Below are 10747 nucleotides of genomic sequence, written 5' to 3'. Positions count from 1 at the left end.
GTTGACGATCTTGCAGTTTATGGAGTCCTGCGTCTCATCGAGCGGAACCCCTCTTATAACGCCTTTGCATGTTTCGTGCGGCGCCGTCCTATATGCAGTGGTTTCAAACGTTTGCTCTCCTATGGAAATGTTGCGGATCCTGAGGTATTTTGCTGCGTTCGCTTCGGACGGTGTGCTGACCACCATGATGTTCGGCTTCAAATTGGGGCATATCGTGTCCTCGCTTCGCTCGGTAGATTCGATGCAAGCAGCCATGCAAATTGCTTTGGTGACCGTAAGTTGGCCTACCTTGGCTATGTTGATACCGCCACGTATGCGAATCACGATCTTGATGTCATCTTGGGGCAGCGCGGGCATCCTGCTTGCTTTGATCAAGGAGTTTCTGGCTGTTGAGACAGTTGCGTTGGTATTTCCTCCCTTTCGTTGGTGGTTAACGAGGTTGGGCTGGCTCAATGCAGTCTTGATTACTGACGGGCGCGGCGCCACGATAGTCCACCCTGCGTCTGCGGTGAAGTCTTCCGGGCTCATGTCTTGGCCATTGACTTCGTATGCCATCGCTTTAGGGTCGTTGTTGGGTGGAAGGCTCGTTTGTTACCTATTAAAATATAGGTACCATGAAAATTGCTTCTCAGTCCGTTTAATCTTCACCTTTAAGAGTGGAACGCGATAGCATTAAAAGATCCCTGACTGCTTCCCACGCCTCCCGGCAACTGCAGCTTATGTAACCATAATGTTTATCTACAAACGCTAGAGGCGACCGATATGCACGAAGAAGAAGTTCTATTTTTTTTCATCTCAACCTCACGGCAGGCGCCGCCGCTGCCGCGGAGGCGAGTGCCATTTGGATGGTGTTGCAAGGGACCGAGTGGGGCGTGCCGCTCCTACTTGGCAGTAACCGCTTTTCCTCGTTTTTTCCTGTGTCCCTTGTGCCGCTTAGCACTGCACCACAAAGTCTCACGGAAAACACCGACTAGCCCAAACCATCATCCTCCTAATAAGACGTCGAACGGCAGCTCGTGAATGGGTTTGTGTTCGAGGTTCCGCATAATAAACATGTTTTCTCGTATATTCAAATTACAATTCGACGCTACCATGTCTGCAGGTTGAGTGTAAGTCGTACGTACTGTACGAATTTTCTGGCACGTTTTACTTTGAGAAATTCAATGAGTTCAGTAACGCATAAGCGCCAGCCGACGGGCCGATGTGGTTCGGCATCATTTTTCTCACACATACAACGGCACCGCCGCCGGATTTTCAGTGACACGGGGCCCCTAACGCCATCGCGTTAAAGTACATCTTGCACGGAAAGGAAAATGGCAATAAAGCTTACCGTCAGAAACGCGGAGTAGGTCCAAAGCTGGGCCCAGTGCCATACTTCAACCAGACGCCTTCACCATGGACACACTGGATCGTGTCATCTACCTGTGTTTCCCTTCTTTCATGCTAGTGCCACGATGGCCCGACTCCATTGCTCTCCGTTTCTGAGCATAGCCATGTTAGTACAGTGTACTGTGAAACACCCTCCACTCCCAGGCTCATCCCGATGCCCGGTGATCGGGTGTCGGGATAAGACGAAGATGAGACGATGTTGCTGGCGTAAATGTTAGCATGGTGAAGCGCGATGTAAATTTAAGTGCGTCAAGGATCAAAGCCATCGGCTAAGAGAAAGATGCACTGAGGGGGGGGGGGAGGAATTTCGCGCACACACGCACAGCCGCGCTGTCGGCTCAGCCAGTTAAAACATAGCCTTCGAGATTTGTTTCTGCTCGATGAGAGTCACCTCTGGAGAGAGGATTAAGGCACCACTTATAGCCCAAAGCCAAGTTACAGATTTTCAGTAGCCCAAATATAGCCACGTAGCCAAGTCACCCAAGTCGACGCCAAACATTTTTTTCTGTAGACCAATTTGGCTATATATAGCCAAACCTGGCAACACTGCACGCGGCAACCCTCCCTGACCGGCTGCTTTCTGTAGCTGGCAGCAGGCGGTGACACATGTTTATGGTTGCGCCGTCGCGGCAGCAGCTCGCATCCCCATAAAAGCGAAGGAAAATTTGCACATTTTAAAACCAGTCAATTAAATGTGGTAGGTGTTACACTGAACGACGTGGACTCAAAATACGATCCTTCTGCAAAATTTCAGCAAGAAAATGCAGCGGTGCGCGCTGCTTTAGAACACGCTAAGCGAAATATGCAGCATACCCAAGCGATGAACGCATTTAAGAGCATCTCAAAGGCCCCGAGCAACTTTTTTTTCTTTTCTAAAGTACTATCCAACATAGAGCAATCGAAGGCAGGGAAGCAATGTCACGTGATCCAACTTTCCTTTCCATGCAAAAACGAGCACCGGCGCGTCGGCCTGCGTCGGCGGAGAGCAGCCAGCCGAGCCAGCTGCAGTCAGTCGAAGTGGTCAGTGTGCTTTCGCGCGATTTTTTAAGAAGTCTGAGTTCTGAGCAGTCGAGCGGCAATGTGTGGGAGGACAGCGTGGTATGTATAACTTTCTGCGTTGGAACGCATTGAATGCAGTACCTAATAGTCTACTGTTTAATCTTGCGTCCGAGTGGCTACGGGTGGACAATCAAATGCTGCGTTGGTTGTCGGTTGCATTTCGCGCGCGAAAACGCACATATCTTGCACTGCAGGCTTTCGTACAATTATATTACTAAAATTGTACCCTATTTCTTGAAAGCAGTGTAGTGTCGCAGCGTTTAAACTTAGATTTTAATTTTAATATCTAGCGATTCAATGTGAACTGTTGGCTCGTCACTTCTGCCCGAAGGTAAACCGAACGATAAGCACCAATCCACGCTTGAAAAAAAAAAAATTAATATAAAAGTCGCTATATCAGGATATTGGCTGGGAATTGTTCGTGTATTTGTTGATGTCTGTTAAGTATCGCGTTTTATAACTTCTACACTGAGCTATGCGGCGCCAATGTAGTACAAAGTGGCGGGACGAACGCGTTCGCGCGTTCCAGACGATAAGTCTGCCTTGGAACTGTGTATTGTCCGCGCATTTTTTTTTTTTTTTTTTAGGAGTGTTAAAGGTGATGCTTTATAACGCTGCTCGGAAAGTTCTGCGGCGCAAGCGCACAATTTAGCGGAGCATGCCGCGTCTCAGCTCAACTTTTTTTTTTATTCGGGCAACTAGAAGCAGAAGTATTGGCGAATTCTTCGCTGTGGCCAGCAGTGCTGCTTTATTTTGAAATGAAAGTTATTGAGCTGCTGGCACCTTTCAGCTTTGCAGACACCCTAATAATGAAAATCAAGCTCATTTAACAGCATAGAGCTTTTGTAGACACATGCTTAGTAAGCGATCTGACGTGCCTCTCCATATAAATGTTCTTTGGCACATAGAGTGAGCTTAAAAACATGTCATGTGGTCGTTGCGAGTTCTGGATGGCCGAGTTATTTCCGCACAAATGTCGAAACCTTTTCAACGGTTCCAAATGATGGTCATGCTGTAAGTCTTGGAACTACTACGTTGCTTTATCTCTGGAGACTGGATTATGTGGTTTGCTCAACAACTGCTGGAAAAGAAAATGAGATAACCAGCTGGCAGTATTGTTTCATTTAGTTTGTATTTGCGCAGAAGCATTCAACGTGTCAGATTATCTCTTCTGGCGCTTAATGTGCATGTTTGGCTACTTGCACTAGCTTTCTACGGTGTTGAGAACTGCAGCAGTATATATGTCTATACCCCTCGATATGACTTGTGAAGTGCGAGTGCTTGCCAAGGAGTGTTTCCTAGTTTGATGTTGATCCAATCCACGTTGCCCTTTGAAATGATAGGGAAAGGGTCACAAACTTGTAGCCTGCCTCTCAGCACTTGCTTTTTTCCATTTTACAACCTTCGCTTTTTCTTTGTTTCCGAGCCCAGAAGCTTTTCACTGCACGATCATGTTGGTTGGCTAGGTGCTTTGCTATTTTTACAAGTGATGCTGTGACTATCCTGAGGGCAAAGCTATCAATAAGCACATAATGAGGTTAGGGGTGGGCAGGCCTGTGTCATCACTAGACTTCCAGGTTGTTGTGTGCTGCAAGTATTTCCTTACTTGCTCTCAATGTTTAGATATCAGCCTCAATTAGTTTTAAGGCTGTTTGTGACACATCATCTCTTGAAAGATCAAAAATATATGTATGCAGTCTAGGTTGGGTTATATTTATTGTGTGTACAAATGACATTTAAGGAAGAAACAAGCACCATAGGTCTTGTAGTCATGATTGAGAAAACATGTTACAGTAATAACTGTAGGGAATTAGTAACTACAGAAGTAGTGATTTTTCAAATTAATTTATAATATAGAACAGCAGCATTCCCAATTGAATTCTTGCGATTCCAGTGGGTGAGAAATCAAACCTGATATATAGTAAACTGCAAAACCAGAAAAAATAGTTTTAGTGAACAATGACGGCCTGATTAAACCTCCTTACCTAAATGACATGCCTTATTGAAGCGACGTCAAGCTAGCTATACGTATAAGCTACTGGCGTACCACCTGTGTTTGCGGTGGAATCGTGGCAATTTCGCATTTAAGACTCAACCAGTTTACAGCAAAACTGTCTATGGCTAGGATCCTGGGATTTCTTATTGGCGTAACGTCAACAAAAACTATCATCATCTATAGCTCATACCACCAAATGCAATGGCTCATACCTCTGTAAGGCAGCGGCTACAAGTATTCGGCAAAGTGAACAGTGCATACATTCTTTGGAATTGTGCATACAACATACAGAACAGCATATGCTTCAATAAAGAACCAACTCAAAAGCAGGGACTCGTGTAACTATACTTTTGTACGTGAAAGAAGAACCCGCCTAGCAACTGATTTGTGTTGTGGCAGAAGGCTACATAAGTGAGGACTCCTGAAGAGCAGTATCCATATGAGCCGTGGCAAATTCCTTTTCTCTCTGGGTCCAACTCTTTGTAGGTGCACATAGTAGCCAAGTCGCAGGCCGTTGGAGGGTCTTAGGCTAATAATTAGATAAAGTGCATGTAAATGTCGCCACATGAATAATTTCAACCGTCGCAATTGGTAATCATTCTAGTTGTATACAGCTTCGCTGTCCGATTACCCTCGCAGCATAGATTGGAGACCATTTTTTTTATTTGCGCTGTTGCAGCTTCTTTTGGGCTGAACTGGGTGACAAAAGTATGAAAAGTGAGGTCTCTTTTGCAGCTGTAACTGATGCTTCTACATTTCTGTAATTAAAAAAAATTGATGGCTAATGAACAGTTATGTGGGTGTTTAAGGCAATTTCATTGGCAGGAGTCACTCTAAGTGTTTGGAGTGACAGCTGCAGCAATAAAGCTTTCGTTGTGAAAATTTTGACCACTTCTTAGTGGTTCTTACAGACAGGGTTTAGTGCATTTTATGTACAGGGCGATTAAACATTCTCACTTCACAAGGTTGTGTTGAGGTTCTCTAAAAAAAAAACATCAGAGCCACCTCCCAGAAAAAGAGTGGCTACCCTTCATTTTTGCTTCTCTTGTAATGATATCCCAGTTTCTCAGGACTGGAACTTGACTGACAGGCATGCACTTTTGAGTGGTGAAAATGTGTGCACTGCGTGTTTGGGCTTTACTGCTCAGAGTACCAAAAAATTAACGTGCAGATTATGTGCTGTGGCTTGCAACAAATAGCCGTTCCTTTTATAATTTCTAAATGTGCAGCACGCAATGCTGCTATAGCTGCTAGGATTTAATGCATTGCTTTTACATTATTTCAGTGCACTATCGAAGCAGTGCTTGAGTTTTGCTTGCCAGTACAAGGATCGGAATGGTGCTTACAAGTGTCCTGAGTGGCGAGATCTCAACCAGGGAGGTACTTATGAACCATCCTACAATGTGCCACCTAAAAGCTACTGGTATGTGAATGTGCTTAAGTTCATATTTGCAAAAGTATAAAAGTTTGTGCAAAAAATGGTGGAATAATGCACTTTTGGTGTCACTGGGAAATGAGTGCCAGTGCTCTCTGCCCATTCAGAACATGCTCAGGTGCACCTTGAATTCTTCGATGTTGTCTGTCCTGTTATTATAAGCAGTTTTGAGTTTGTTGATTTTGCTGGGTTGCTCACAAATACCTTTTACTCCACCATCACCAGGACATGCTGCCTTTTTCCTTGTCGTACACAAATATTGATGTCTCATGTTATTAAATAATACACACAACACAAGAAATAGTAAATGTATTGGAGCATGCGTCTGCTGCATCTGTTTAGCGAGGGCAATTTGCAAGAGGAGAGCTTCTTTGAATTTCAAGGATGTCTGAAGTTCTGAAATTTCTAATGCATGGGTGTCCTGAGTGTGAGAAAGACACCTTGGCAGCAACAATGTTCTGCTGACATTTGTTTTTTGTCAAAAGCCTTAATGAAGAGAGATAGGAAAATACATGTGAGTGAATTCAATAACTGCACTGTCCTCCCATGTAATTAATGCTGCACAAGGATTAGCTTTTAGGGGTTGTCTGGCATTTTATTTTCGTGTAGTGTCCCAGCAAACCAGGAAATTCTATATATGAATATATGTACCAATAAAATGATGTTCCTTGTATAGATGTGTTTCTCTGTTTTGTACAGAATCAAAATTGAATGGCCATGCAATACTTTGTGAGGTTTGTGTGGATGGTAAATAAACCATGCCAGCTGTTAGGTGGTGCTCTCATGAACAGCTGTGCAAAATTAGTGAAATATTACAAGCGTCTAGATACTCAGCAAGGAGCCTACACTGCCACTTTTACTATTGTTCTTGCAGCTTTATGGACACATCCACCCGTTTGCAACCTTATGGCATCAAGGGGGCATATCTGAAAGTTATTGTGTATGCTTCCTTGGTGTATGACCTCTCTGATAATTGCTTGAGCTTCTCTCAATCATTTTCAAACTTCACAAGCCTGTTTTTCAGATGCATAATCTGTTTGTGCAAGGTTTAAATCTGGTATGCCCTGTCGTTCACCCAGGGCAACCTTTTCACAGTGAAATGCATCTCGTATCGGAGCCTGAAGGCAGTTTTGTGGGCAGGCCATCAGTGAGAACATGCAGCCAGAGGCCAACGTCTGTGATGCAACACAGCAACTTAGTCCCACGAGGCCAACGGCCGAGTCTGCAACTATTGTGTACAGCTATCGGTTGTCATCGCATCAGGTGTCACCTTGGCGCTCTTGCTTGGCGCACTAGCCAATATATTCTAGGCACTGTGGTGCCACCTGCCGGGGCCACCACTTTTCGTGTTGCCAACTTTAAAAATACTTCCGCCAAGATTTCAAATCTTTCGCAGTCGTATTTGTGACCAAAAAAACGGAACTAGCTGTGTGGATGCATTCGGATGGGCTCTGGTGAGATGAATTGGGACTTTTTACCGTAGACTGACCCAGCCTGTCCATGGCAGTCGGTGCGCAAAATGTGTAGACATGCCTTGCTTGTCTACGAGAGGTAAAGGGCTTCCCTGTCAGTGGCTTTCTACATTCCCCCCCCCCCCCCCCCCCCCCCGTTGCAAACTGCTGAACATTCCTTCCAAGTAGGTTGTTAAGTGAATATGTCAAAAGATGCCCTACAAGTTATTCATTGTCTTGGCTCGCCATTTTCTTGTTTCCATTGCAAAAGGAAGCAAGTGTAGCTTGCTGAGCCTGACTGAAGACTTTTCATTGCTTTTGCAGTCCTGTGTTGGTTGATAACCACCAGCTGAGGCCAGAGATGCCCTCGGAGCGTATCCTGACAGCCATGCAGTGGGGCCTAATCCCAACTTGGTACCCCGGTGATCCACAGGACTTCAGCATTAGCACGATTAACTGCCGCATCGAAGGTGCTACAAGCCGGAATTGCTATAAACCAGCAATAGCAGCAGGGCGTCGTTGCGTCGTCATTGCTGAAGGGTCTGTTTCAAAACCATTTTGTAATATCAAATGGCGAGCTTTGTTCTTGTGTGTGGAAAGGATTGCCCACTTCTCCCACTGTCCTCTTCTCCTATTGCAGCTGTAGAAGAGTGCCCCAGCGCCACCACAGATGGAGTAGTTAACGGTTCTGTTTTCTACAGAAATGTGCAATGAAACAGCAAAAACTACCTCAGTGTCCTCGCTGCTCAAAATATAGGCCTTCAAGCACACCATTCCCTTACTAAAGTGAATAGTTTTGTAGAATTGTTTGGCTATTAGCTTGCATTAACAATCATAGTCGATGGTTTCTGCACAATTTTTTAGCTAAACAGAACTTGTACCAAAGCACTCTTACGGGGCATTACTGAGCTTATTGCTGATATCCCTAAAATGTACATAATTCTTTCTGCCAATTATAGTGCTTACCTATTGGGACAAATCAGAGGATAACAAAGGAACTTGAAAGACTTGAAAGGAAGCGTTTGAAGGGACCATAACACCAAACTTTTGAGCTCGAATTATGCATTGCATGTTAAACTGTACACATCCCACAGCAAGCTGGCAAAATTTGAGTGCACTTGGTTGGTAGAAAATCTGTATTTGAATATTTTTACATTGCATTTGAAACATACAACAGTCTGACAGCATTAATTGGTGAAGAAAGGGAATCTCACTACCAGAAACGACTCCCTCGGAGTAATGGAAGTCAATGTCGAAGCCCATGCTTTTGTGTACTGCAAGCACCGAAAGCAATTGGCAAAAGTTGGAAATGTGTCATGGTTGCCACGCATTATTTCGTTTTTGCATGTGCGTCTCAGTGGTCTGCTACTGCTTTTTATTGCATGAGTGAGGGAATTGTATGCACAATTCAACAGCGGCATTCTTGTTGTGCCAAAGTATTTGAAAATGTCCAATGTGGTCTGGAGTTGTTTTGGAGCAGATGACTCGGCAGGGGCCCCTCATTTCCCGTCACACAGTCGATCCAAAAATGGTGGTCGCTGTCAGTGCTTAGAGGCAGCGATTTCAACATTGAAATTACCTAGTTAAAATGTGTGCTGAGAGCCCAGTTCTTTCGTGTGTACAACCATATTGAGCCCTCTACTACAAGTGAAATGATAAACTTAGAATAATTGGACGACCGTGCCATGGCCCCTTTAAGACTGTGCAATGAGTGATAGAAGGGAAGATTATTGACGTAACATTGAGACAGGATGATGGCTGATGATGGATGATGGTTGATTAAGGAAGAATTGGGTGAAGCTGATACTCTTAAGAATTGGACATCATGTACAGCGTAAAAAAGATGCAAAGAAAAAGTAGGGATGACATGAGTGCAGCGTCTCTTGACACCATGGGTTTGATCCCAGCCGTGGTGGCTGTATTCCAATTGTGTATTGTGCATTGAGTGCACATTAAATTTAATTGTTTTTTAAAACTGCAATTTCCTGCCTACTATTCCTTGCGTCTTTTTTGCACTCTGCATTACGAACGTATTCCAATTTTCCCAGCACTCTACACAAGAAGCAGAGTTTCGTGGGATGTGTAATGCATAGAGCTTTGTCCTGCAGTGGAGTCAAATAGCCTGATGATGATGATCGAGTGTTGCCGTCTTTTTTTTGCACGACAGGAAGTAACATGCATAAAAGGGGACCTTGCATGGGATAATTTGACAGGACAGTGTGATGTTTCTCCAGATTCTCCAGCAAGCTGCTGAATGTGCTGTAGCCCCATTGTTCAGCTTCCCATTCCAAATATTGTCATGTATTGTCACTAACTGGTGCACCCATAAATGGAGAGATGCATTGCAGCTTATTTGAGCTTATGTTGATAAGGCTGGCAATAACTTAGTCTGCACTTGTTGACTAATTCTGAGTCTATTCAGCAAAAGAAAGGAAATATCTTTGGTTTCATCAATGCTGTCTTGCAGGTACTATGAGTGGATGAAGCCTGCAAAGTTTGCTCCCAAGCAGGCTTACTTTGTATACTACCAGCAGACATTGGACAGCTCCATGTCAACACGGCAGTGGGACTGCGAGGGAATGGAGCAGCTCCTCTTCAGCGAGGGCCGTTGGCTAGGTCCTAAGCTGTTGACAATGGCGGCCATCTTTGATGTTAATGTATGTAAAAGCTGCACAGTGCAGCCAGGCCAGACTATTGTAAAGCTTGCATGTTTCTTGGTGCAGTGCAGAGCTTCTAACTGGTAGCATCAATGCACCCTCATATTTTTGTTAGCAGTTTTGAGCGCCCCACTCTGATTCCTTTTTAGTATGTGGCTCATGTTGGGATAACTAGGACTTAGCTGCCTGAGAGGGTGCGCACCTTTCATAATCTTGTGCAAATGAGCGTAACGGGGAGCAAGTTGGGGGTAACCGAAATCAAGTGCGCGCAAGTGGGTGGGAGAGTGAAGCGAGTGGAATGCAGGGTAGCGCATGGCTCCTTTTACAGTGTGGCTGTGGCTATGCATGTCTGTTTACTGAGCACACACGCAGCCTGTATGCCCTGGTTGAAAGGTAATCTGCTGCATTTGCAAAGACTGGGCGAGCTGAGAAGGCATGGCTTCGTGCGCTGTCTTCCTGCACGTTTAATGTTGGAGGTTGCACAACCTCGTGTTTTGGCGCCGCGTTAAAGCGAGAGGCAGACGAAGCATTTGCTCCCCGCTGCCGGCACGTTTCACGATAGCATTGTCCAGCTGAGGGCAAACCCGCTGTAGTGGCACTACGGCTATGGAGTTCTGCTATTAGCCCGAGGGTGCGGGATTGAATCTCAGCTTTGCTGCATTTTTATTGGGATGGAATGCAAAAGCGCCCATGTACCATGCATTGGGTGCACGTTAAAGAACCCCAGGTGGTCATAGTTAATCCGGAGTCCCTCACTACG

General features: G+C 45.0%; 1 protein-coding gene across 2 annotated transcripts in view; it reads left to right on the top strand.

Moving 5' to 3' along the window:
• The first annotated feature begins 2347 nt into the window (after nucleotides 1-2347).
• The window catches only part of LOC142576275 (abasic site processing protein HMCES-like), a 50595-nt gene continuing 42195 nt past the window's right edge, over nucleotides 2348-10747 (top strand). Inside the window, exons 1-4 of one of the 2 annotated variants that reach the window (XM_075686335.1) lie at nucleotides 2348-2487; nucleotides 5730-5867; nucleotides 7655-7870; nucleotides 9798-9987. In XM_075686335.1, the coding sequence (XP_075542450.1) occupies nucleotides 2468-2487; nucleotides 5730-5867; nucleotides 7655-7870; nucleotides 9798-9987 (564 nt within the window). In that variant the 5' untranslated portion in view covers nucleotides 2348-2467. Of the gene's footprint in view, nucleotides 2488-3249; nucleotides 3463-5729; nucleotides 5868-7654; nucleotides 7871-9797; nucleotides 9988-10747 lie in introns of those variants that run through there. The other variant, XM_075686328.1, reaches the window with a different exon arrangement.

Source organism: Dermacentor variabilis, chromosome 1 (assembly GCF_050947875.1).
Source record: "Dermacentor variabilis isolate Ectoservices chromosome 1, ASM5094787v1, whole genome shotgun sequence".
NCBI lineage: Eukaryota > Metazoa > Arthropoda > Arachnida > Ixodida > Ixodidae > Dermacentor > Dermacentor variabilis.
This window is presented reverse-complemented; position numbering and strand designations above follow the sequence as displayed.